The sequence below is a fragment of the Heliangelus exortis genome, chromosome 22 (assembly GCF_036169615.1).
Source record: "Heliangelus exortis chromosome 22, bHelExo1.hap1, whole genome shotgun sequence".
Lineage (NCBI taxonomy): Eukaryota > Metazoa > Chordata > Aves > Apodiformes > Trochilidae > Heliangelus > Heliangelus exortis.
This window is the reverse complement of record NC_092443.1, coordinates 10608252-10635347: the sequence shown is the minus strand read 5'-3', so window position 1 is coordinate 10635347 and position 27096 is coordinate 10608252. Positions and strand designations below refer to the sequence as shown.

General features: G+C 44.4%; 1 protein-coding gene and 1 non-coding gene across 6 annotated transcripts in view; both read left to right on the top strand.

Annotated features, from left to right (window-relative positions):
- PRRC2B (proline rich coiled-coil 2B) overlaps positions 1-26955 on the top strand; it is a 47638-nt gene extending 20683 nt beyond the window's left edge. Inside the window, exons 12-34 of one of the 5 annotated variants that reach the window (XM_071766116.1) lie at positions 180-495; positions 1110-1291; positions 3727-3919; positions 4655-4874; positions 5362-7425; positions 8529-8728; positions 9553-9698; positions 10809-10950; positions 11541-11623; positions 12322-12513; positions 12657-12851; positions 13277-13363; positions 14234-14338; positions 14937-15129; positions 15724-15755; positions 15792-15822; positions 16327-16424; positions 17091-17218; positions 18258-18498; positions 19972-20148; positions 20822-20913; positions 21484-21604; positions 22049-26955. In XM_071766116.1, the coding sequence (XP_071622217.1) occupies positions 180-495; positions 1110-1291; positions 3727-3919; positions 4655-4874; positions 5362-7425; positions 8529-8728; positions 9553-9698; positions 10809-10950; positions 11541-11623; positions 12322-12513; positions 12657-12851; positions 13277-13363; positions 14234-14338; positions 14937-15129; positions 15724-15755; positions 15792-15822; positions 16327-16424; positions 17091-17218; positions 18258-18498; positions 19972-20148; positions 20822-20913; positions 21484-21604; positions 22049-22189 (5379 nt within the window). In that variant the 3' untranslated portion in view covers positions 22190-26955. The remainder of the gene's footprint in view (positions 1-179; positions 496-1109; positions 1292-3726; positions 3920-4654; positions 4875-5361; positions 7426-8528; positions 8729-9552; positions 9699-10808; positions 10951-11540; positions 11624-12321; positions 12514-12656; positions 12852-13276; positions 13364-14233; positions 14339-14936; positions 15130-15723; positions 15756-15791; positions 15823-16326; positions 16425-17090; positions 17219-18257; positions 18499-19971; positions 20149-20821; positions 20914-21483; positions 21605-22048) is intronic. The other 4 variants (XM_071766120.1, XM_071766118.1, XM_071766119.1 and 1 more) reach the window with 4 other exon arrangements.
- Positions 15362-15445, top strand: LOC139806687 (small nucleolar RNA SNORD62). The gene has a single exon (XR_011730323.1). It is a non-coding gene; the product is annotated as a small nucleolar RNA SNORD62 (small nucleolar RNA).
- Positions 26956-27096: the final 141 nt, after the last annotated feature.

Below are 27096 nucleotides of genomic sequence, written 5' to 3'. Positions count from 1 at the left end.
GAGAAAATAGCCATTGAACCAGACTGGCAGTAGTTCCCTCTACCAAAAGGGGGATTTTTGGCTCTCTTTGGAGAGAGAGTTGGGTGGGATTTTCTCAGTGTGTGAGAATTTCTTCTCAAAGCTCAAGATACAGGAAATGTTTGGGTGATGCTTATTGAGGAATGTTTTTCCTTTTGCAGAAGCCTGCACTGGGAAGTATTCTCAGACAGCAGTCCCTTGAGGATAAAGAAGAAAAGGTGCCATTGAGGCAAAAGTTTGTGCACTCTGAGATCTCTGAGGCTGTGGAGAGAGCCAGGAGACGACGGGAGGAGGAGGAGCGGCGAGCCAGGGAGGAACGTCTGGCAGCCTGTGCTGCAAAGCTGAAGCAACTTGATCAGAAATGCAAGCTGGCTCAGAAGAGTGGGGAATCCCAGAAACATGCAGAGAATGAAGACCCACGGCCCCAAAGCACAGAGAAAAGTGCTGTCCAAGAGAATGGTCATACGTTCCGTAGAGGTAAAAAACCCACGTTGCTTGCCTTGCCTTTTTTTTGCTATTGTACCTGAAGTTTGGGGGTGTTCCAGGGAGGGAGCATCCAGAAAGTACTTCATTTGCGCTTGAGAGGTCATCTACTCTGCGTATTCTGCAGGGTATTTTGGATTGGTGATGAAGGTTCATTTAAAAGAAAAAAACTCCTATTTAAACAAGTGGAAACATCTTCAGTTGCCTTTATGCTCGGTCAGCTGTGTTTAGAGGCCCTGTTGGAATGAGCCTCTTGATCTTTTTCATGTTTGGATTATGATATTAAGATAAGTGTTTATGGGCCACAGATGAGAGAACTGGTTATCAGTAAGTGCTGGCAGGTTTAAGGAGTAACAGCGAAATGGACTTTGTCCCACAGTGCTTGAGCAGAAGGGGGATCTGAGTTTTTATCACTAAAATAAGATGGACAAAGCCATCTAGAGTTATTCTAGAGCTGTCAAGGCAAATTAGGGAGATTGTATGAGGTGCTATGTGTGATTATTACAAAGTTCAATCACGTAACACAGTCTGGACATGCTCACGCTTGTGTATGTTGTGGTGGCACACTCACAAGCAGGGCTTCTCAAGGCCTGTTTCCTTCTCTGCAGCAACCCCAGAGTTTCACACACAGGATGTCACTGCTGGCTCTCTGGAAGAGGAGACTTCTGCTCCAGCAGCCCAAAGCAGCAGTGAGGAGGAGCTCAGAGAAGCTCCCTCCCCAGCACAGGAATTCAACAAATACCAGAAGTCTCTTCCCCCACGGTTCCAGAGGCAGCAGCAACAGCAACAGGTAATAGGTGTGACACACCCACCCCTCTTCCTTTGAATGGCCACGAAGCCATTGTGTTTGCTTGGTTCTCAATGCAATCATATAACCAAAGAATTGTCTTTGGGCTGGGAGTTGATGAGTGGGGGTTTTACTCTGTCCTTTTTCAGTGCTTTTGGGTCACTTTTGCCCCCGCCTGACAGGGGTAGAAAGCCTCTCAATAGGTTACACGAATTTTCTGTGTACCCTGTGATGCTGCTATTGTGGTCATGTTTGTCACTTGCCTGGGAGAAAGGAGACCCTGTGGTCAGAAATGGTGACTTGTTTGGCACCATTGTCTGGGTGTGTCCTGACATTGAAATAATAGGATTGTAGTTTGGAGCAGAGCTTTGGTTTGCAAATGTGTGTATGCAGAATCTTGGTATGTTCTGCTTCCATGTCCAAGGTCAGGAGAGCAGCACTGGACTGGCTGTCTTGCTGTAGGCCTGATCTAGAGAAATCTCTAATGCCTTTGGCTGGCAATGAATCTGGTGGACATCTTAGTCTGTGGCACAAGATGATTCAGCACAACTGCAGTGACTGGGAGCTGAAAATACAGGCCAAGGGAAAGGAGAACCTTTGGGGATCAGCTGCTTCTGTTTCCTTTGCACTTGCTGTGCCTTTGCTCTGGTAGGTTTGGGCAACTGTTGCCTGCAGGGCAAAACTCTGCTTAGGTTGGCAGGTGGCTGAATCTCTGTTTTTGGGCTGAATGTGAGAATTTCAAAGTGGCATGCTTCTACCTCCTGCCTTTGCAGATAGGTGGTCCTCAATATCTGCTCTCATCTACTACTACCTCACCAACATTTTCTTTCAAATCAGTATTTTCTTCACACCGTAAGTGCATTTGGTCTTAATTGTGTCATTTTTGTCTCATTGAAAATTCTCTTCTGGGGTTCTGAGAGATCAGCCTGAACTGCTTTATATATCTTGGATCTTGCCTGTCCTTGCAGTGCTGTTTGTGCCATATGTACCAGCTCCTCATCCAGATGCAGGGAGCGCCTCCCTAGGGCAGCGGAGTCAAAGCAAGGGACAGAATATCCACGCTTGAGATAATGCAAAGTTAATGCTGTTCTTCATAGAATAACCATGTGAAATGTGATACAGTCAGTGCTGCTGCAAACCTTAGTGAAAAGCTCACATTTGATTTTTGTTTGGAAGCTCAGTAATTGCTCTTGTATGGATGTTCCCCTGTGCTTGTTCTTGGGCAGTTGACATTTTTATGATTCAAATGTACAGCAGCAAATACTGTTAAAGTGACTCTTTAAAAGAGATGCTCTTAAACTAAAAATAATTGGATGTCTTTGCTGTCATGCTAATAATGTCACAGGTCATTGCTACTGGAAGAAGATGAAATTTTCATTCTATTTTCCTTTATCCTCTGCATCATTAGTATGTATGAGGCAGTCTGTATTTTGGCTGCCTTATATTGCTACTTTGGTAGCAGGGGTTCTGCAAAAAGAACAAAATAAAAAAATAGTGTTGGTATCATTAATGTTTTCTCCAAGATACTGGAGCACTAGATAACTTAGATATAATCTCTGCATTTGTCTGAGTATCTCTCTTGCTATAGTGATGTGTCAGGTTCAGATTTAAGGGTGTGTTTCTTGTTCTGAGTTAGGGGATTGGCTTTTTTTTTTATAAGTGGCTACAGTATGACACTGTTACAAGTTTCGTAAGAAAAAATAATGGAAAGTTTGATAGGTAAATAGATGTATTTAATGTTAATTGGACCTGTTTGCCTTTAAAAAAGCTTTCTTTGGAACACAAAGCTGCCTCTGAACAGGCCTTCAAATACAGATGCTTGGACCTTTAGCAAAAGTTAAATGTCAGATTAGCTTAACATCATGACAGTTCCCAGCTAATGGCAGGTGGACTGGCCATGCAGGAAGTAACCTGAAAGCGTCAGCTTACTTATGGAAGATGCCCAGGAAATACCGTAAAATATTAATAGCTCTCCTAACTGAGTTAGGATGTTCTTATCTAATCTGTTTGGCTAACACAAGTAGAACTAATATATATGCACACTAAACTTGTAATTGCACTTCCTACAAAGTGCAACATCTTGTAAAGTTTTTGGTTTCAATTAGGAAATTACGTTTGACAGGAAGCTGTATCTCATAGATGTGGAGAAAGTGCAAACTCCAGTTTTGAAGCTGATCCCTTGCATTTGGCCATATGGCATGACCAATGGTGGTGTAAGATTCTGCCTGTACTTCTGGCTGCTCTGGGTATTTGGAGAATAACACCTTCTGTGTTCCCAGTTGGTAGTGAGTTGCCCTTATCTGCTCTACCCTCCCATCTGATCTATTTTTGAGCCTCTAACACACGTGGAATGTGTTTCCTTTTGGTGGGACTGTCTGCAGCTGTTATTCCTGGCACGTGACTGTTCGTGTCAAGCAGCCCATCCCTTTTCCCTGCAGGAGCAGCTGTACAAGGTGCAGCACTGGCAGCAGCAGCAAGTCTATCCTCCCCCATCCCATTCCCATCCCCAGAGGACATTCTACCCACCACACCCTCAGATGCTTGGCTTTGATCCTCGCTGGATGATGATGCCCTCCTACATGGACCCTCGCATGGCCCAAAGTCGCACCCCTGTGGATTTCTACCCTTCAGGTGAGGTGTTTTCAGTGTTTCTCTTTGTCATAGCTGTTGAGTTGGTCCATATCTGGAAAGCTGCTATGCTTCACCTATCTTACCTCTATCCAGACTTGCATGCTGGATGGCTGTGGCTCACCTCTAGGGAAGGAGTCAGTTACAATGAGAGAATGAGAGCTGGTGAGGTAACAGTAGAAGTTGAGGATACCTGCCTGTCCATCCTCTGCACTGCAGTGGGAGATCTTCCCTAGCAGCTTTGGAGCCCTAGTGGGTGTAAAAGCAGATCCTTGCCTCCTGGAGGAAAAGGATCAATTTGGGAGTTACTCTAATCATAATGAAACCTTAGTAGACCCTCTTCAAGAAATGTGATGGAGAAGTCCTGTACTGCCTGAGTTGAGTGCTCCTAGCATCTTCCTACTTTGCTACTGATCTTTAGAGATGTGAATATAAACACTAGAATGCATAAATCATTCCTGTGAGGTTTTGGTTTGTTTTCACACACCTTCTTGGTTCCAGGCCAGTGATAGCAGATAGTGTTCTGTGCAGGTTGGGCTCTGTGTCACTTTCTGCATCCTTCCAGATGTATATTTCCCAAGCACAGTCTCCCCTCTACCAGAAAGGTTTCCATGGCTAAAGTCACCTGCTGCCCTGAAAGGGTGGGGAGTCAAGCTGTAGACAGGCTAGCTCAATCTAGCTGTAGATTGTTAATTCTTCTTGGTTAGTGTTAATAGTATGAACTCTTGTCATGCCCAGGAATTATGAAGCCCATGATTCAGCAGGATTCCATCAGTGGGAGCAGCTGTCGGTCTGAAGATCAGAACTGTCAGGCAGGGCAGGTGGAAAGGAAAACTGCTCCCTTGGACCCTATGCCCATATGGGGCCAGGAGAGCTACACACCTCTGCAGAACAAAGGGTACTCCCTGTCACATCAAAAACAGGCTGACAACATCACCATGGAGGGGCTGCATGGCAGGTGAGTGCAGAGCTCCCCTGTCCTCATGCATGCTGTGATGAGAAGTACTGCCATAAGTCATCACCTATGGAAAAGCAGGTGTAGAGTTGACCCAAAAGATGCCTCTGAACAGGCCAAGGTACCACTGCTGAGTGTTTATTACATAGAGGTGCCTGCAGACTGAGTTATATAGACCTTTTCAATCTGATGCCAGTTGAGACTGATCAACTTGGGGCCAGCTCTGTAGAGTACACAGTTAGGTACAGAAAATAATGAGACAAAAATGCTGATACTTACTAGTTTGTCTCCTATTCTTTGGGACTTTCCAAAACCAATTCCTTGTTCTCAGCTCTCCGCATCTTTTGGAGGCTGAATCTCATGTTATTTCTTAAGTATGCTACCCATCATAGAAGCTATCTTCTGTCTCATCTGTTGATTTGAGGGCCCCTGCAGACATACTGTGCTCTGCATTAGCTGACTTCCTTTTTTTTGTTTGTTTCCTTCTCAGGAATGAGAGTTACTCAGCTTCTCCTGGAAGGCCAGACAGTCTGAGCACCCAGCGAGATCTCTTTGAGGACAGAGGGGAAGAGTACTTGAATGCTTTTGAGAAGAAGGCCCAGTCAGATTTTGACAGCTGCCTGTCTTCTCAGAGAATAAGCCAAGATCTTCTGTTTCAGCATCAGGAAGCTGTGCAGGAAACCTGTCCTACTGGTACCCGCCATGCAAACTTGAGGTGTTCACCCCTGCAGCCTGATTTTATCCAAGCAGAGAAGAAGCCTGAATATAATGGCTGGGATATCAACCACCATCAGAAACCCTCAGAGACTGCAGCAGAGGTTGCTGAAGAAGCACCCAGGGATGAGCAGTCGTTCAGTGCTGACCCGTGGAAGAAAGAAGGAGCTAATACCAAACAGCCCTCTGAAGAAACAACAGAGTGGGCTCCTGAGAACCGCAACACCAGTGGTCAGCACCAGGAGCAAATGGGAAGGACACGGCGGTCAGGTCCCATTAAAAAACCAGTCCTGAAAGCCCTCAAGGTGGAAGAGAAGGAGAAGGAGATGGAGAAGGTTAAACTGGAGGGAGAGGACACTTCACGCCTGCTGAAGGAGAAGGTGGCTGTCCAGAAAGCAGAAAATGAGTTGAATGATTCTGCACCCTTACTTAACTCCACATGTTACCTGTTGGATGACAAAGGTTCTTCCCAAGCCAGCCTTGCCCGAGAGGCTGAGAAATCTCAAGAGGAAGAAGAGGAAGAAGAGGAGGAAGAGAAGCCAGAAAGAACCTGGGAGAACAAGCTATCCAGAGAGTCTGGTGATCTCCCTCCCACAAAAAGAAGCAACTGGATCTTTATAGATGAGGAACAGGCCTTTGGTGGGAGAGGTCAAGGGCGTGGACGAGGCAGAGGCTTCAGGGAGTTCACTTTCAGAGGTCGAGGTGCTGTTGTGGGCAGCCGGGGTGTCTATAATAACCAGAGGAGTAGCCGAGGGCGAGGGCTTCGAGAGTTCAACCAGCCAGAGGACTTCCCCAGAGGCAAACCCAGGCGCAGGATTGCCAGTGAGACACACAGTGAAGGCTCAGAATATGAGGAGCTCCCCAAGCGCCGCAGGCAGAGGGGCTCAGAAAACAGTAATGATGTCTCTGTGCTGGACAGGGAGGACAGTGATTTGAAAAAAGGAGACTTCAAAGAGTCTTGGAGGTCTAACAAAGTCTATTCAGATGATCATGGTTGCTTGGATCCTAAGATGAGGGGCCCGAGAGCTTTTGGGAGATCACTGCCACCGAGGCTGAGCAACTCAGGCTATGGGCGGAGGGGTTTCATGGGTAAAGAACCCACCCAGTGGCAAGGCAGGAGTGGGGGAGCAGGGTGGCAGGAGTACAGCCACACCTCTCCATCAGACACTTTTGGAAGCAGGCAGAAGTCTGACAAGGATTACGTTCAGGATTCTTACAAACACGTGGATTCCTTCTCCAGCCGGGTTTTTGACGAGAGTCATCTGGATGATAAAAGGCACTTTTTCCAGGAGGATTACTCTGCAGATCAGGAGAACATTGAGAACAGACCATTCAGGAGGCGGCGTCCCCCTCGCCAAGACAAACCCCCACGGTTTAGGCGCCTCAGACAAGAGAGAGAATCGGTTGGGCAGTGGAACCCTGAGGAGGGAGGCCCCAACCTGCTGCCCAGCCAGTGGCCTGGAAGGCCCAAGCTGACCACCACGGAGAAGAGCAGCATCTCAGGCAGTCGATCTCCTGAGCTGTCCTACCAGAACTCATCAGACCATGCCAATGAGGAGTGGGAGACAGCATCTGAAAGCAGTGACTTCAGCGAGCGGCGGGAGAGGCGAGATGGAGTTTCAGAAAGTGAAGGGCAGTTGGAGGGTGGCCTTGGAAATAGCAGCTTGGGAGAGAAGAGGGAGCTAGCAAAGAGGAGCTTCTCCAGCCAAAGGCCTCTGGTTGACAGACAGAGCCGCAAGGCAGAGCCAGCAGGGTTTGCAGAGCAATCTGTGAGGACTGGTGTGGGAGCAGCTTCCAGATATGAGAGCCAACAGAACGGGACGCTGATAAAAAGCAAAAGGTAAAGTTGCATTCTGATGTACAATTATCTGTCATCTGATATTGTGATCCTGGAGGAGTGGAGAAGGGCTGGGATGTGGATGGAGAGTTGTTGTCTGTTTCTTTCCATCTAGGGCAGGTGACTTCCAGCACTGATTATCCAACTTTACGACATCCAAGGGTTTCATTGTTGTCTGTTACAACTGATGGATGCCTGTGCTTCCATGCTGGGAATCCAGGTTTATGGAAGTTGCTAGTGATTAACTATTTCCTTGCAAGTGTCTTGTGAAGAATCTAGTGTTTGACAGGATGCTGGGTTAGGTGGGCCTTGTCCTAGGCCAATTTGACAGCTCACTTGTTGGCCCTTAACAGGGAAAGGAGGAAAAAAAGGAAAGGGTCTTGTGTAGCTGCATTATATTTAGTTTAAAATGCTGATAAATAGGCAAATTGTTCTTTGTTTTCTGTCCTCTTAGGACCCCTTGCTTTCTAGATGTTGTAACTAAAAGTTTATATGTGAATCAGGAAGGGGACAGCTGATGTCTGGAAAGGTGCAGGTAGAGAGGGAAAGTAAGGGAAGGGGAAAGCCACTGTTTTGTTGGGGTTTTTTTGTCCCCTTCTAGTGTGTCTTGTGAGTTTAATGCTTGGAAGTGATGGGTGGATGTTGGTCAAAGGAGCAAAAAAATCCAAGGAGGAGCAAAATAGAAAAACTGTATTTTTCTCAGTGTCAGCCTTTCCTTTTCTCCCTTTCCCTAACCTGGTGCTTGTTGAGAAATGTGTGCTAATTGCAAAGAGGAGCAGGGGAACTGTGCTCTAGGAGGGTAGGAGACACAGTACAGAAGCACAGAGCCCTCTCTGTGGAGACAAGTCAGGGTATTACCTTCGTTGCAGGCACAGCATGTTGGTTGACTCATGAGTAGAGGTATTGTTCTGTTTTCATCCCACTTCCCCAGTAACATCCTTGTAATGGGCTTTGTGCTCAGAATTTAACAGCTGCTGCAATTTAGCAAAGGCTAGGGAAGAATGAGGTGTGATTAGAAACCTGGCAAAGAAAATATACCCCAAATCTTTTCTTATTACTTTCACTTGTGTTCTAGTGACAAATCTGATTCCCAATTTTCCTTATAGGTCCCCAGAAGAAGGAGGAGGCCTTGGCAACACCAGTGGTGGGAGCAGCCACTCCATTTACAGTTTGGACCGACCTTCCCGTGGCAACTCAGAGAGTGCTGAGGGGCCAGGTAAAAAGCCAGAGAAAGAGCCCAAATCCACTGCACAAAGAACAAGTGAGAAGGGAGAGGCCTTGTCACAGTTTGAACTGAGTTATGGAAGTGAGTGTTTTAATTAATTTGTGTCTTTAAAGGGATAAAACATTGTGGATGGCTTCTAGCCAGGCTGATTCAATACAGTGTAATGTTAAATACCGAATTATATTACTTTCCATTTATTTACACAAACCAGAAATGCCAGTGGATCTAAGTAGGGAAAACATAGAAAATAAAGATGACATTAAATTTTAAACCCAAACTTTCAGCCAGATCTGACAGTCTCTCTCATCTTTATTCTGTAGAAAGTTTGGGTTTAGGGAAAATATTTCTATGTTTCTAAGATGTTAAATTTCAAGCCCCCAATAGCTTAGGTAGTGTGAAGGGATTGAAAGAGCATCCAGAGTGGAGAATTTGAGTCTGAGCTCACGACAGGGAGATAACAAATTAGTATCTCTGAAACCATTGGCATTAAGCCATGACTCAGCTTTTTGCTGTTCATGGAGCTGAGGTTTTATGTATACAGAAGTGATGGGTGTGTTTTCAAAAGTACCTGTGCCTGCTTTGTCCTTGCTAATATTTGGAAAGATGCAAGGTTTGTTTCAGCTGTTATTGCACGTAAAGTTACCCAAGTTACCACATGGCTCCCATTCCGAAGCTCTCCCAGCTGGAGTGTACTCATCTTGAGGCAAATCCCTGCAGGATTAAGTGATTGGTAGATGTTGACTACGATGACCTAGCTTTCAAAGCTTAGCTGCAGTGCTGATGACTGAACTTGCCTTCCTGTAGCATGGATCCCATTTGGAATTCACTCTTCAAATTAGTGCAGTTACAAAGCTTCATATGCATACAGATATGCACAGTTTTTTCCCTGTAAATGCTTTGTTTAGGTACCATCATTGATAATCGGGTGTCAAACACAGCAGAAGAGAATGAAGTTGGTTCTATGACAGGTGAAGGCTTCATTGAGGTTCTTACTAAAAAACAACGTCGTTTGCTGGAAGAAGAACGAAGGAAGAAGGAACAGGCTGCTCAGGTGAGGAGTGGGAGGCAGAAAAACTTTACCTCTGGATTGTTTGGACTGTAGTCAGAGCAACAGGGCCCCTCGAAGTGTTTGGATGCACAGGAAAACATGCAGTTGGCCAAAGTAGTAAAAATCCTGTGTATGGTTCAGGAGATATATTTTGTCTCTAGGCAGGGACCATTGGTGTGAAAACCCTGGTTAGATTTCTGACTGTTCTTTGCTAGCAGCGTTGTTAATTGTGAGTTAAGGAGGGTTTTAAGAAGTGATTCTTGTCCTGCTGTGCCAACAATGTGTTGCTCCTAGAGCAGATCACGGTAGCTTCCTTGCTGGACATGATGTTTATCTGGGCATCTGACCAGGGAAAAGCTAACTGGAAGAAGCTCTGACAGATTTGTGTTCATAACAGGATAAAAGCATTGATTTACAAGGAAAGACTTAAGACTGCATTTAACTAACATTTAGGACGGGGATGTTTGTCTACATGTACTGGAAGACTACAAATTCTAGGGGGATGAGATAATATTGCAGAATGAAAGGTGACTTAAAATCTTTGGGACTAAATGTAAATAAAGAGTATCGTTGGGAAAGCATTATGGGCAAGGAATGCTTGTGGTAGGTTCAGAGAGTCTCTCAAGCAAAGTTATAAAGCCTGGTTGCTTGGCATCTTTAAAATAAAGCTGAATATAACCTGTGAATGTGCAGTGGGAAAGGTCTTGCAGTTGCAGAGATGTGCTTCTCTTTCTGTTCTGGTCTTGGCTTTAGTGGTAAAACCATCTCTTTTGTGAAATTATTAATTGATCTTGCTTTAGCTGGAGTAGAAGAAAAGAGTAATTCTGTAGTGTTAATTTTTCTCTTGTTTGTATCCTATCTCCTCACCTCCCCAAAATAAAATAATCTCATGCTGCTGAAGGTTGCTTTTTTTCACTGCCTTGTTAGATGGAGGTCACAGGGGCCATTTAAAAATAGGGAGAGTCAGAATTACTTTTTATTGTTCTGTTACATAAGTACAGGGGGCTTTTCATGTTGCAGTGATTAGGAATCTGGGGTTTGAACTCGCCAGGAGCAGGCTGTTTTAGCCCAGTGCAGTGACGGGTGTTACCACCTCTGCCTTTTTTGTGTCAGGCACCAGCTAAGCCCCGAGTCCTTCAGTCTCGCATTCCTCCTCGATTTGCTAAGAAACAGAACAGCTTGTGCTTGGAGAAAAGTGATGTGACAGTGTCTGGAAACAGCCTGGGCACAGAGATATGGGAGAGCAACAGCCCAGGTAAGCTTGGGTCTGTGTTTCAGAGTGTTTTGCACAGCTAAGGAATCCACTGGTGTGTGCAGGAAGGATGCCTGTGCTGAAGAGGAGACAAACTTTTCTTGTCTGGTGCTGGAAGTCAGAGGGGAGCTAGTAGGCATCTGGAGTAGCATCCGTTCAAAGCCATAGTGCTTAACCATCCTCTTTTTATTGTTGACCATGTCAGTCTCCTAATCAATTTCTTGAGTCTATTTTAAGATCATACATAGCATTTTCTAGCCTGTTGGGCTGGATTACTTTCAGCATTTTCTTATTTTTCCTCCCTCTCTTATTCTCTAGCCTTGAATAGCTAGTGCCTCCCTTGTTTCTGCTTCTGCTCTTTCACTTGTTGTTTCCATGTTCCTTAAGAAATCTCTTCCCTGTTCTCTGCCCTCGCTCTCACGTCTTCTCTGTGTCATGTCTCAGATGAGTGGGCAGCACTAGCTTTCTGAGGTGGGGAAAATGCCTTATCTCATGTCTAGAAGTGGAAAGTTAATTAGTGTAATGTGCGTGGTGTGCAAGATTTGCTCACAGCTGTTTCAAGCAGCTGAACCCTGCCCTCTATTCTCTTCCAGCTCTCTCCGTCCAGGCTCCTGGCAGTGATTCCTGGAGCAAGCCTGTAAATACCTTTAATGGTACTGAATCTGCCACCACTGAGGTAAGTGGCACCTACTGTGCCATTCAGGTTTTGTGTGTATAAAATAGTAATGTATGTGGCTTATGCTTCTCATTGCCTTCATCAGTGCTTAGCAGCTCTCAGCTCTGCTTGTGCAGTTGAAAATGTTTCCTTTGCAGTTCTGATTTGAGCTTGATGCTGCTCAGATCTTGCCCTAGAGGGCCAAGCACTTCTTGGTGTTAACATGTGAGTTGTGAATCTGGAATAATGATCTGGTAGAGCTATTCCAGGGTTGTGTTCCTAACTGGACACTGTAGTTGAGGATGATGGAATCCCATAGGTGATCTCTGCCTCATGCCTGTGAGCAGTGTGTAGCTGTAGCCTTAACTCAGGGAGGGCAAAGGACATTCCTGAGTGCTTCACCTCTGGACACCAGAGTTCAAAGCTGGTTTGGGTCACAAGTGAAATGAGTTTGGCTATCTTAGCCTAGTTGCTACGTGGGCCACCTTTTTTCCTTATTCCATGGTCCAGTTGGTGTATTGGTTGACCTGTCTCGGGTTTGCATAGAGCTAAAGCAGCAGCCAAGGGATGCTGTGGTTCAGGCCTAACTCCTTTGCATTTAACCAGGAACATGATTTGAAAACAAGACATGGTCTTGTTGTTTTCTGGGATATTTTTTCTTCCTCCTTGTGGAGCTGGGTTGGAGTCCGGGGCTTTAACACATTTCGTGCTTTGCATAGCAGGGCTTTAAAGGCAGCCAGGGGGATAGTGGCATTGACTTGAGCGCGGAGTCTCGGGAATCCTCCGCCACCTCCTCTCAGCGCAGTTCTCCATATGGCACCCTCAAACCAGAGGAGATGAATGGGGCTGGCCTGGTGGACCCAAAGCCTGACTGCCAGAAGGAGCAAGTGCAGAAGCAGTCTGATAAAAAGGTAATCTGGATTTGCAGCCAAGCCAGAGCACGTAGTTGAGACACCTTGTGAAAGTGGTTGTGTTTGTTTCTGATAGCATTTTTAAAGGCTCAAGATTGGGTTATTCAGTCTTTGTGTCTCAGCCTCTCTGCTTTCCTGTTAAGGATTCAGAACAAGGCTCAGGACAGAACAAGGAACACAAGCCTGGACCAATCGGCAACGAACGCTCCCTGAAAAACAGAAAGGGTTCGGAGGGGACGGAACGGCTGGAAGGGAATATTCCCCCTGTGAATGGGGTGGAAATTCACGTGGATTCTGTACTTCCTGTGCCACCCATTGAATTTGGAGTAAATCCTAAAGTGAGGGTTGAATTTAATTTTATCTTCTTGGTGATTTGAGCTTGTTGAGATATGAAAGGTAGTTTGAGGTGGAAGGATTATTTAGAGTGAGCTTCCATCTGTAGATTTGCCTTTGATTTCATTACTGACACAAACCAGGTACTCAAGATGTCTTGGCAAACACATAAATATCCTCTTGGAACTGTTGTCCCAAGGACCAACGGGGGTGGTAACAAGTGAGGGACAAAATTATGGCCATGAATGCCTTTGTGTGCCCCTGGGGTTTGGCTGCTGCTGAGTGCTGTCTTTGTTGTCCTCCAGCAAGGCTTACTGGAGGATGATCTTTAGTTTCTAGTATGATGATTCAGGCTAAAGTCATTAACCATGAGAAGCAGATGGGTGGCCCTTGGACCTGGATTTGAATTTTGTGTGTTTCACTTTTTCAGGACTCTGACTTCAGCTTGCCACCTGGTTCTGCCTCTGGCACTGCAGCTAACCCTGTCACCAAATTGCAGGATGCCTTAGCCAGTAATGTAAGGATTTATTTTGGCATTAATTCATTGGAGATGCTCCAGAGTTAAACCTCAAATGCTTCCAGAGAGGCAAAGCATATTTCTTTGTAGTTGACTTTGCACTTCATGCCTAGCCAGCACATGACTAGAATCTGAAATGGAAATCTGCCCTGAAGATACCTTGATAAAATGAACATCAGTGGCTCAGAATTGACCAACTCCAATATCATTGTGACCTGTGTAAAGCAAGAGGTGTTGCAGATCTCTGGGATCACCAGACTTTTCCCCTGAGACATGAGAGTGCTGGGAATAGATGTGATGGAGATAGTGGTGTTTTTAGGCCTGGGCTGCCAAATTCCTCAGAAAGTCTCATCTGCCACAGCAAGACAGAGACTGTAGTTAATCCAGCCCTTTTGGAAGTTTCTTAGCTGAAAAGCCAGCTGGTAGCTCAGCTGTGGGCAGCAATATAAGAAACTTGCAGAGCTTGTTTTGAAATGTCTTCAGATTTGTAGGTGGATTGATTTTTGGAGGTTTGTCTTAAAGGGTGTTTCAGAAATGCTCTTTCTGGTTTTGTCTGAAACTGGCTTTGTCTGAAGTTTAGGTAGATTCCAAATAAAGAATAGGAGGGGAAACTCCTTTTGCAAATTGAAGTGGAAGCTTGTGTGTAACTCGACACAGAGTACCTCACTGCACATCACCAGAGCTTCCTTGGTGCAGCAGCAGAATGGATCACAGTTGACTGTGGTACTTAACTCCTTCAGTACTGCTGCAAGTTGAATCCGTTGAGGTGTAGTTACTAAGAGCTGTCAGCTTAGGCTCTGTCAGCCTTGATAGCTCATGACATTCTTAAAAGAGTTTATAAAGTATTGATTGTTCCTCATCTCCCCCCAGGCAGGGTTAACGCAGTCCATTCCCATTCTGCGGAGAGATCATCACCTTCAGCGGTGCATTGGTCTGAACCCAATGTCCTTCCCTACTGCAGACCTTACTCTTAAGGTAAGCAGGCTGGCATATGTGTTGCTCCTAGGTGTGTTTACCACGTCTCTGTGGCCAGAGTAGTGAGGATGGAGAGATCTTTCCCAGAGTGTGTCGTTAGGTACTGCTAAAGCTTTTTTAGCTGCCGTAAAAGTTGTGCGGTTGTGCTGTTCATTCAGCATAGCTGGAAGGGTGTGTGTTACACCAGTCCTGGATGCTGAAGTTACCTGCCAGTTCTAGAACAAGTGCAACGGAGCTTTCCTGCTACTTCAGTAGCTGGGTAAGGTGGCTGGTAGGGATCCTAGGTGCCTGGTGGTTTGGAGAGTTAAAAAAAAACCAAAAAATCAAACCCAAACATAAACCAAAACCAAAAAAAAAACCCTAAATCATCCAAAACAAAATCTAGCACCCCAAATTCTAACAGATCAGCAAATATCAAGGGGGATTGAGTGAGTGGGAAGGAGGCTTGCCCATTGGAAATAGGTATAAATCCCCTTGCCCTGAGACCTGCCAGCCACCATGACTAGACTAGACTGAATTTGAACTGATGGGTCATAGTTGAGCAAGTACTGTCCCCCCCATTTGAACTGTTTGTAGTTATTGTCCTTCATTTCTGTAGATGGAGTCTGCTCGTAAAGCTTGGGAAAACTCTCCTAGTTTACCAGAACAGAACTCCCCAGGAGGTGCAGGCTCAGGCATCCAGCCTCCTTCCAGTGTTGGAGCTTCCAACGGTGTCAGCTACAGCTCTTTTGGTGGAGTTTCTATGCCTCCTATGCCTGTGGCTTCTGTAGCACCTTCTGCATCAATTCCAGGTACCTGCAAACTGCAGCAGCAGCATGTGCCTTGGCTGCTTGGAATAATCCTTTGATTCTGATAAACAAGAGCATGGTGAGAAAAGCTTCCATGTAAAGTAACTAGTTGGCTGGTATGTGACATTGTTAACCGCAATTCAGGCAAGACAGAAAGGAGGACTGTCTTCCCGCTTTGAAGAGTGTGACAGATACAACTTTAGCAGGAGAAGGACTTTCCCTTTGTAGCAGCAAGTCTGTGATGTCTCAATAGGTCCTGCTTACCCTTCACTGTGCTCAGTAGAATAGAAGGGAGGTGAAGAAACCTGTGGCTGAGAGACTTCAACAGTTCCAGTATCAGTGTCAGTATTTGCTCGTTTTGCTATTTATTTGCAGGATCTGAACACCTGCTCTTTGTACATAAACACAAGAACTTGTTTGTAGAACTCTGGGCAGTGGGGAGGGTGGTGTTGTCCTTCAGTAAGAGGAAAAGCTTAAGCTCAGTCATGTCAGATAGCATGTATAATTAGGGAGAGGATCTGGACAAAAGGTTCTCTTGACTACTGGGCCCCAAAGGACCTTTCATACATGTGCTGTCCTTCTCATTCTTCAATTCAGGAATGGAGAGGAATGTGCTGGGCAGAAGTGATAGGGAGTGGACCACTGCAGGGACTCTGTTACTAGCTTCCACTTGGAAAACAAATTGTTACCAGTCAGGTGATGACCTTCCCCACTCACTCTAATTTTGCTTGTAAATCCTGTGGTTCAGATCTGCACAGAACCACGTGAGTGGCATAGTGCTTTCTAATTGGTGCCACCTTGGGGTGAATAAGGCTTTTATATCTCTTGGCTGAAGGTTCAGACACCGTGTTTGCTCTTCCTGTGCCTCCCAGCTGCAAATAGAAGATGATTGCAGAGGAGGTTTCTGACACTGGAGTGCAGTTCACTAATTCCTGAACTGTTAGTGTCTCTGACTCTTTTGTGGAGGTGAGAAACCTCTTACAGAAAGGCATAATTAATTCTTGGCAACTCTGCTATCTAAGTGGGCTGCTAGCTTTGGGATGTTACCTTAGGTTCTTTACAAGCTCTTCTAAATGAGTAGTATGTGTATGTTGACTTGCTGAGAGGCAAGAAATGGTCTTGACCTGGAGGTTCTGCAGACTATTGTGGCTGTATCTCCCCTGTACCTTGAACTCACAGCCTGCCTTCTCTGTTGTTTAGGTAACCATATTCCACCCCTCTATCTGGATGGCCATGTGTTTGCAAGCCAGCCCCGCCTGGTCCCTCAGACAATACCTCAGCAGCAAAGCTACCAACAGGTAAGGGAGAAGTACAGCTGCCTACTGGTTCGTCAGGGAGTTTTCAGGGGTATATTGAAGAAACAAGGCTGCCCAAAGGAGGTTATATGTGGCTCCCTTTAGGTTCTTTGAATGCTCCTTCTCAGTGGGTTTCACAGGTAAGAGAAATTGAAGTGAGTTGTTTGTTTGTTTGTTTGGGTTTTTTCCCCCCTTTTGTGCCAGTGCCTTTAGGATGGGTTTAATTGAAGCAGATGCTGAGGCATCTGTATGAGGTGAAGTGGTTTTCAGTAAACTCCCCATTTACATTTTCAGTAAAATCCCCATCATGCTAGATGAGCATTTTCTTTAGCCTTAGTAAATAGAGTGTTGATACTGTTGGGCAGAGCAAGAGTGCAGGCAAGTGAGAGCTGGTATTGGCAGTGCCTGTTCTGTCTGTGGAGCACATTGATCTTCTCGTATCCAAACTCCTCTTGAAGCTATCTGTCTGCCCTCATGGGTGCCTGTGCAGTATCTGCCTCTCTGTGTGCTGCCCTTTCTGTGGAATGATGCAGGGGCTGGACAAAGGTGCAGTGTAGGTCTTATTCATGGTCGATTGTTTCATGGAGGAAAGCGGTGTTTTTTTTTTTACAGCCTGGGAGAGTTTTTGGCTGCTCTTATACCTCTCAGTCATCTCAATTTCTTCCACAGGCTGCTGCTGCGCAACAGATTCCCATTTCCCTCCACACATCCTTACAGGCCCAAGCTCAGCTTGGGCTGAGGGGTGGTTTACCTGTTTCTCAGTCCCAAGAGATGTACAGCTCCATACAGCCTTTCAGGTAAATGCTTCCAGTTCTTCATTTCCTTGTGGCTTGATCTCTTAGATTCCTGGTGGCAATGTGCATTGATCAGATAAGCCACACTTCTCTTCCCCCTTTGTTGCTATGCTGTTTCCTTCCCTTAGGAACACTGCCAGGGTGGAGAGCAAAGATATCAGGGCACATAAAGCTTTCTGTAGCATGTTCCTTTGTAAGACAATCACAAAGACCATCCTTGGGAAGTTGCTCGGTTGTACTGCCAATCTTCTCAAAGGGGGAGACAAATTTTGGGAAAGATGCAGAAAGAGGAGGTTTGGGGCTGGCATGCAGACTTAGTAGTGAGAACTTCAAAGTTTGTAGCAAAGAAACACTTCGATAAGAACAGACTACCAATGTAGTGACATTAAATTAGATAAAAACTACAGGATGAGCGTGATAAATGCCTGCACTTTGTTGAAGAGAAAATTGTAAGATTCAAATTAGGTAATCAGATACAAGTGCTACAGCAACACTACATGACTACAGGAGCTGTTTTCTAGCGCTGAAGGAATTGGGACATCCAGTTCAAAGTTAGGCTTGCTGTGGGAATTGTACTCTGTACTCCCTTTCCTGCATGAGAGTAGTGAATGACGAGATAGTCCTTCTAGGCCTCAGAAGCCTGGACACTGAGGTTTAAGAAGCCCCCTTTTTTTTTTTTTTTTTTTTTTTTTTTTTTTTTTTTTTTGCTAGAGATGTTTGAATCTGTAATTTCTGATACTTTTCTGCTTTGCAAAACTACTGCAGACTGGTAACCTGAATCCTCCCTTATTACTAAATCCAGAGCTTAATATGCAGGATAACTGGTACCTAAACTTCCTGCAACACAAGTATGTGCTTGTAAGGGCTTGAAAGTGGAAGTTGTAAACCCTGTAAATAAAGTGCAAAGTGGCATCACAACTGTCAGTTTAGTAAAGCCTAGGAACTGATTGCAGGCCAGGTATGGTGTGGCAGAGGGGGTGGGTGTATCTGTAGTCTCCAAAGGTTTTCTATGTAATGACTCTAGCATGTTTTTCTTCTCCAGGTCTCAAGTGTATATGCACCCCAGTCTGTCTCAGCCCAGCACCATGGTCCTGACAGGAGGCACTGCTCTGAAGCCTCCATATTCTGCCTTCCCAGGCATGCAGCCCTTGGAGGTGGTGAAAACCCAGTCTGGGTCCCCCTATCAGCCCATAAATGGAAGCCAGACACTGGTTTATGAAAGCCAGATAAACCAGGCAGCTGGTATGGGAGCCTCCCAGATGATGGACTCTCAGCTTACGCAGGTTAGGGAGCAGGGCTTGCAAGTGACTCCCTTGTATAGGCTTTTTCACAGCCATTTGTTCCTGAGGCTGGGTTGAAACTAGTTTGTTTGTGCTGAGTCATGTGTTTGTGTGAACTAAGCTCTTTGTGAAGAGGCAAAAGATTTCCCCAAGATACTCTGTTCTGTGAACCATTGTTTCAAACATTCAGCACCTTATTTAATGAGATTCTTGTTAATTACTTGTCTGTCCCTGCTGAGATGTCATTTTGTAACTTGGAAGTCCTCACCCTTGATAAAGATGTTTCATGCAGCTCAAACCTTGCAGTGCTTCATGCATAGGAGACCATGATGTAATAGTTGTCCTAAAAGTACTTCTTCTGAGAACCAAATCCCAGTCATCTCCAGCTGATTGAACTCAGCTGCCAGGGTAACTAGGACCTTTTATTACAAGTTCATCTGTCTTCTCAATGCTTTTGTTATCCAGGTCTAATTTACAACTTCTGCTAATCTGTTTGGCTGCATCTTAACAAGTATTTCATTGTATGAAAATTTTTGTAAAGTATGGTTCAGATAAAGACATTGAATCCTTCTGTGAGCATAGCTGTATTTGTGGACACGTTTTCATTCTCTGGAGAAGTTTGATACTTGTATTAAACTCATCTTACATTTGTTTTATGCAGCATGTTAAGGTTTTTGTTCGTTTGTTTAAAGATGGATTTTTATGTTGCGACTGATACGAAGGGTTAATCTTGGAAGTAGCTTAGCTGAAGAAAATACAGAAGGTATTAGCAAGCTAGATATTTGAAGAAATATTTTATCCATCCTAGCTAGTTACTTGGTCTCTTTCCAGCCTTAGCTTTATTTATTGATTTATTTACTGCAAAGTGTTGACACAGAACCTTATAAATTCAGCACTTGTGAGAACTGCCAGATGAATCAGAGAACCAGAGGCTCTTGAGGCCTGAGCTGCATTTTTTATAAATTACTTATAATTATTACCATCATCACTTTAAAGCTCATTGCAGAGCATAGAGCTGAGGTCACCATCACTTTCTCCAGAGACACATTCCTCAAAATGCTTTGGTGTGAAAGTGTAGCAGACTTTGTGGTTGGGGCTTCAGAGCTGCAAACAAAATGCCTGACACTGAACTGTCTGGCACTGCCATCATATCAAGAGAAAATAAACCCATGCAGCACCCAAGAAGGAGACTGAAAAAGTGGGTGAAGGTTTTAGACAGGAGGAAAGCTCTGTGTCTGAGTGCATCTATGTTAAATCAATGCCATGTTAAAAGCCCAGCTGGCAAGGTGTTGGCAGCACTACCAGAACATGCATTTCAGTGTGAAAGTCCCTCTGTTACATTTGCATTTCTCCTGATCCAGACAGTACCAGTTTGTGAGCTTGCTTTTAAGTGCTGTGTTTTGAGGTTATTAGGAGACCATGTCAACCACAAGACTGTAACTGCCATGGAGTTAATTACATGTCCTTATCACACAGCTAACGATGCCTGTACCTGGCTCCCAGCTTCCTCTGCCCCGCTACGGCTCTGGCCAGCAGCCCCTGATTCTACCACAGTCCATCCAGCTTCCTCAGGGGCAAAACCTGCCTGTAGGAGCTCCCCGAAGAATTCTCCCTCCTGGATCCCAGCCTTCTGTTCTTGCTACCAGCAGGGAGGTGAGGATCAACTCCTGCCTGCTCATTTTAGCATTATTAACCCCTCCTGCACTGAAGTTTCACTACTTGGTCTTGCTTGTTAAAGTGGAGGCTGGCTTGTTTGGGATCCTTAAATATCAAAGCCAAGGCTTGGTATTAAATTGAAGGAGCCCTTTCCCCCTCATCTCCAAAACACAAGCAGCAGTTTCTCAGGTTTTGCTGCTGGTCATCATTCTGTTTCCAGGGAGCCACATCCTGCCTTGATCCAGTTTGGAGTCTCCAGTTTTATTGCATGTTTACACAGGTTTCCCCAGAGTGCTTGAGGGGTGGTGAGCTCCAGACACAGTTGGAATACTGCCCAGATATTTCACTCTTTTGAAGCTTGTCCATTTGAGTAGGTATATTAATGTCATGTCTGGTTTGATGGATTCCTATCTTAAGTTTGTCTTAGGGGAGAGAGAGCACAGCAGTTAACTTCCAGGTTCTGTATTTGCTTGTGCTGCTAGCTTGTGGGTTTAATACAAGCAGATTATTTCACTCACAAGCCTCACTTTCTTCACCTGAAAAAGGTTTCTTCTTTTAATGGGCACGATGGGTAGGAGGGCAAAGATTTGGCTTAAGTGTTTATATGAAGTAATGAGCGATCTGTGAATGCAAAGATGATACTCTCTTTCTCACTCATTTTCTTCTGTAGTCCTCCCAAATGGAAATAAAAGGGTTTCATTTCTCCGATGGTAAACAGAATATGTCTTCTGGAGGGTCTGTACCATCACCACATACCTACAGGTAAAATGTTTAAAGAACTTAGCCTCTGTAGTCAGAATGGGGAAGAAGTAGTGTTCCTCATTTGCAGTGATATATGGTGCATGCATCTTTCCCGTACAAGACTCACTTGGGTTTTGACCTACAGAATGTACTTACTATACAGTCAGAATAATTCCATCTGAATGCATGATCATGGCTTTCACTTTGGGGTGTAGGCCAATGCCTTATCTGATTTGGCCTTGTGTGTTTGTGGGAAGTGCAGAAAATTACTTGTTTGTTGAGTCTTAAAGATAAATTGGAATTGGTGTGTGCTTTTGTGGAAAATTTGAGGACCATTGAATAAACAGTGTCCAGCATGGTCCTCCTAAGATGAGAGGTTCTCATGTCTAGACACACCAGACCTTCAGGCCTTTTGGATCATTCACTTCCTTTATATTTTTTTCTCCTAGCCAGCTCACCTGTTGTCTTTTAGGCTGGGGAGCTCACTGATTCTGCACAGCACTAACTTGTGCCCTGTCTACTGTTGCTTTCTGCTGTCTTTTTTTTTTTTTTTTCTTTTCACACATGAATAAGGTTCTCATTCCATTGTAGAATTTACTCCATGAATGTTGTCGACTCTTCGATTTCCAGGCCTAGCTCTGCCAGCCCAAGCGGGAAGCCATCTGGACCAGCAGTCAGCATGGGCTCTGTGCAGGGACACTATGTACAACAGGTAGTGTATGGGGGAGGAAACTTTTTGTTAGACCCAACAGTATCTGCTCTTCTGACCTGTCAAGTTTTTGCCTTGGAGTTGAGAGGAGTGGCAGAAAGGCCTGAAGTATGTTGGATGAAGTTGTATGTAGGAGCTGTTGCTTTCACTTCAGGGAAAGCCCGAGAGTTAATGCTGTGTGATTTGAAAGTCAGGAGGCATTAGAGGATCACCTGTTTTACAGTCTCCATGGTGCTTGTTTTACAGGCTGTTTGCATTGCCAGTCACGTGAGACATTGAGATGCTTAGAGGCCTTCTAGGATAGAGAATTGTGACAGAGTGGAAGAAATACCTGATTTTTAAAGCAAATTTGATATCTTGCATGAATGATGATCACAGTTTGTTTTTTTTTTATATCTGCCTGAGGATCTCTGTGCTAGCTAATGCTTTGGTTTTGTATGTCACAAGGCAAAGCAGCGGGTGGATGAAAATAAAGCCAATCTGGGAGCAGTAAAGCTGCAAGAAACAGCTTCCACAAACCAGATGAAGCCAGTGCGCACAGGAGCGATCAAACCTCAGGCAGTCAAAGTGGAGGAAAGCAAGGCCTAGGAGTACCTCTTGATGCCCAGCTGGTCCTGCTGCCTGAGGGGCTCTGCAGCTTAGACTGGACCCCACTGGATCTCCTGAAAATCTCACCAGATCTACTTCCTGCCCCACACTGACTGACTACAGTGGCATCATCCAGGCCCCTCTCCCAACAAAGCAGTTTGAAACAATGGATATGACATAGACCTGCTTGCTTTAAAACAAACCAACTGTGTGACTTTTAAGTGGCTTGAGCCATTTTTTTTTTTTTTAATTTTTTCCCTCATACCCCATCCACAGGTAGCTATGATCTCTCACTTGGAAAAGCCCATCCTTCTTATTCCCTACTTCTGTCTCAGCAGAGTGGCAATTGGGGGAGAGGGGTTAGTTTGAGGATTTTCAATTTAAAGGCAGCTGAGGTTTTTACAAAAACAAAAAGCTATATCTTTGTTTATAGCTGAACTTTTATATGTTCTTTCAGTTTTTTCCCCCCTTTCTTTCTGCTTTCCTCATTCCTTCTTGAAAAGATTTTCCTTCATCTAAAATTATGTTCTGACAAAACTCTGCTTAGTTTTATATGCAGTTCATTGCTCTGTTGAGAATCACGACTCTTCTAAACTGAGTGAGTTTGGGTATATTTTCCCCAGCTGATTTAGCCTTTCAGGTTATTTGATTAAAAAAAAAAAAAGGCAAAACAAAAAAAACAGGACAGTTATGGCATTCATTAATTTTTCAGTATTGTTCTTTTAAGCTAGAAGCAGTGCTTGCGTTAGAAGTAAATGTGTACTAAAGATACATAATAGGTCAGTGCATTAATCTTGAAACTTGCACCATTTAATTGTAGCTTTGAGGTGCCTTGTGCACAAAAAAACATGACATTTTCTTTTTTTGGGAAAAAAGTCCACCAAATTTCTGTTGCAAGCCCATCTGGATCTGGGTTTTGGGGTTGCTTAGTGGTTTGTTTTTGTTTTTTTTTCTTTGTGTGGGTTTGGAATTTATTTAGTGACTGACAAACACTCAACAAAATGTAAATCATAGATTTATGAAATGTAAAATGTGTTAAGAAAAATCTCCTCACCGTGCATAGGTCAGAAGAGTTGGCTAGAGCCAACGGGTCTGTATGGACTACTTTTTGTAGTTGTGATGCTCTCTTAACGCTCCCTACCTTGGCCGCTCAGATTCTTCGTGTCTCCTGAGACTTGTTCTCTGTTGTGATCATCCCTTGGGGCTGCTCTCGTAAGCTTTGCTAACTTTTTCCCTAGGTCTTGCTTTCTGTTCTCTAACTCATGACTTTTTGTGAAATTTGCATAGAAACGCATGGGTAAGGGAGCCCCTCTGCAAGGCAGCAATTTTAGCACACTTGGAACCTCCTTTTTTTTGTGTTGGAAGCATGTGGTTACAGAGGCAGTTTTGGAATCATCCTTTTACTCTCCTTCCCCAGGTGAACAGCAAAGGGTTCGTTTTTGATGCAGTTGCATTTAGTGTGTATGCAGTGTTATCACCTCACACTTCCTCACCAATATTTGATGATCTCTGAAAGGAAGGTCCCAGTGGGACAGCGGGGGAGGGGGTGTGGGGTTTTATTTGTTTGGCTGTTTGGTTTAGGGTTTACATGCCTGTTAAGTTTGTGTGAGTGTGTGTAGATTTTAGGATGGACTTGCAAGTTCCTGAAAGTGCTTGGGAGTCCCTCAGCTGGCAGTAGTCTTAAGCTCAGCTGCATTCAGCTAACTTGGTTTGTGCTGTTCAGCTCTTTCAAAAAGTAAAATAAGGCTGCTCACTCTGCAGTGAGGGAAGGAAAGCTTTGTTTTTGCAGAAGATAATAGCTTGCTAACTGTTTATGCCGTCTGCCTCTGCTAGGTGGCAGCAAGTCATTTGGTGGAGGTTCCAAAGAAGATATTTTGAACAAAGAATGTATTTGGGAAGGGATCTGAAAGGTGTTCTTGTTTCTTTGGGGGTTTTTTTGTTTGTTTTTTTATTCCCCCACTTTCTGGGAAATATCCTTCATAACTTTCTAGGGATGCATTTGAAGTTTTAAGCTAGGTATAAATAAGAATTTTATACAGTAGCTTTAAAGACCTTAGAAACCTAAATTAAGTTAGATGTAGTAATGTACCCCCTCCACAGATGTCCCCATTGACCATGGCATAGAGCCTGAAGGGAAAGGGATAGGATGGTACTTTAAGAAAAATAAAGCGCTTTTTTTTTTTTCTTAATTTTTATGGATTTTTAACTTCAGAGCAGAATGTGCCAGCATCTCTCTAGCATCCTCCTTAAAATACAGGGTTTGAGATTTAGCAACAAATATTTCCCCAGCCTTCAGACATTTCCCAGACCTGCATCCTCATCTGCTAGTCCTGCTCCCAACATTTTCCAAAGATTGCTCCACCAGTAAGTTATCCCACCCACCCCCTTTTCTGTTTTCTTCCTTGGAATATCATGAACAATAAAATTGTCTGTTTTCTCTAATTACCCTTCTGCCCAGCTGGCCCTAGCTGATACCAGCCCAGAATCTAGCTGTAATGGCTAAAGAGACTTATCCAAGCCCCACCTCTTCTCATCTTTCCTACCCTAGACACTACTTATGCTTTACAAAGACACTAACCTCTTTCCTCCCACCTATATGACTTGAAAATGGTCAAATGTGTTGGAGAAACTGGGTTATTGCTAGATAAATGTTTCTGCAGTCCCTCTGGTGTAAATGCCATCAGAACTACAATACTTCCTGTTAAAAAAGGTCACTCTTCTTTCCCTTTTAACCCCTCCATTCCTTCCCCCCAACAGAATAAAACACTAGAATTTATTTATACGTATTTGATGTTGTAGGTCTAGGTGAAGAAGTAATTGTTTCACTGCTCTATTTATATATTATGTCTGAATTATTCTGTGCAGGAAAGGCCAAGAAATGCATGTGAGCTTCATTCCATTCCTCACCTTTGTGTGACTGTTGGCTGCAGTTGGCAAGACTCTTCCAATTAATGGAGTTTTGTGTGATGGAAAGCAATTTTAGAGCCCAAATTCCTATGGTGCAATATCCTTCTTCTCTGGTATATATTTTTGTTTGTTTAAAGGTAGTACAAGATTAGTGCAGTATGTCGTGCTCTTGAGTCAAAAGAGGAAGTCTCTGATCCTCAGGTTGCAGAAATGCCAAGGGTGCTGGTACATTGACACAGATTCAGCTTGGGAAGAGGAGAATGGAGATGGATAGAATGGGGATATGGTTCATAGAGGGATAATTCTGCTTGCCAGGCCCTAATGATTTACTCCTTTGCAAGTTGCTTTTGCTTTGGAAAGCTATCCAGTTGCAGACTTCTGCTGGGAAAGGCTCAGTGTGTGGTCAGAGGGAGAGGTGGAATCCCTATTTTCAGTGACAATGGGTGAAGCAGAAATATTCAGAGGCTGTCTTTTCTGCTTTTCAGCTGAAGGTTTGAAGCACATCTGTGATCAGTCCTCTTACACACAGTAATTCATGTCTTAGCAGCTGTTTTCCATGCTGCTTTCCTCTCCAGTTCAGCCTTCTCTTAAAAAACAAACAAAACAAAACAAATAGGTAAGAAAAAAAATACATATTGTTAAATGACAAGTGGAAGCAGCACAGTCACCAGTGAAACAGGCATTACTGTTGATCTTCCATAGTTCACTCCTGTCTCTGCAGCCTGACAGCTGTACAGTGTCAGTAGTTCTGTGTTTGCAGCCCGTTGGACCCCACACGTGTTTGTGTTCACGAGGAGGCACTCCATGTAACAATTCCCTTGCAAAAATGCTGCAAAGCTGCAAGCTGCCCTGTGGTTCCTGTGTATTTATGGATATATATTTAAAAAAAAAAAAACCAACCAAACAAACAAACAAAAAAAAAACGCTAGCATTTTTGCAGTCTCTCTCCTTTTGGCAGGCTGCTCTGTTCACATTCAAGCGAGCACCACTGCATGCTGAGGTCTTCTTCTGTTGCAGTTTGTTAATCTTACATTTTGCCTCTGACTGGATAGTTCCTCATGGCATGGGCTGGTTTTTGATGTGCAGCCCAGTTTTCTTGGAAGAAAGATGAATCCTCTTATTTGTGACTAAGAACCTGTTACCAGCAGGCATGCTGAGTTGTGGCCAATAAGGTGCGTTTTGCCCAAGCAGCCACCAGCGAGTCCCAGTTACTGGGTTCTGTTGTTCTTTTTGTTGTGCCCCAAAACCCACATTTTCCATAGCCACCCCCTCAGGTTTCATGCCCCACCCCCTCGAGATGTCTGCAGCCACAGCCTTGACCATTCCCTGGGCATGGCAGCCAGGTGCTTGCCCTTAGCATGTCTGGAGGCACCGTCCTTAGCTGGATCCTCCCCCTGGTTCTGTATGAGTTCCATCTGTTGTTTCTCAAGGGGATACTGTACTCCTTCAAGCTTTTAACCTCCTCACCTGTGTAGTACTTTCGGGGGGGGGGTTGTTTGTTTGGTTTTGGGGTTGTTTTGGGGTTTTTGTTTGTTTGGTTTTGGTTTGGGTTGGGTTTTTTTGGCCTTTCCTCTCTTTGTCTCTTCATGTAGACCAGATATTTGAAAGGGCAGACGATGGATAATTGTGTAACGTGCAACGCGTTTGTTTTTTTTTTTTTTTTTTTTGGAAACTTTTCCTTGGACCGGGACTCGAATCATGGAATCACCAGGCCAGTTGCGGCGCACTCTTTATTGCCCTTTTTCCTCGTTTCAGTACCTATTGTTTCTCCTTTCAAATATGTGATTGTATTAGCTCTTTCCATATGAAAGAATTCTCCTTATTTAAATAAATAAAAAAAGAATTAAAAAAAAAATAAAGCAGATTATGCTTTTCTCTTTTTTTTCCTTTTGTCTTGTTCTTTTGGTTCAAGATTTTCATATTTTTGGTGGCTAAAGCGCAGGTGAGGGTGACCGCGACCCCGGGGCTTTGGCGATGGAGGGGCCGGGGGCCCTCAGGGA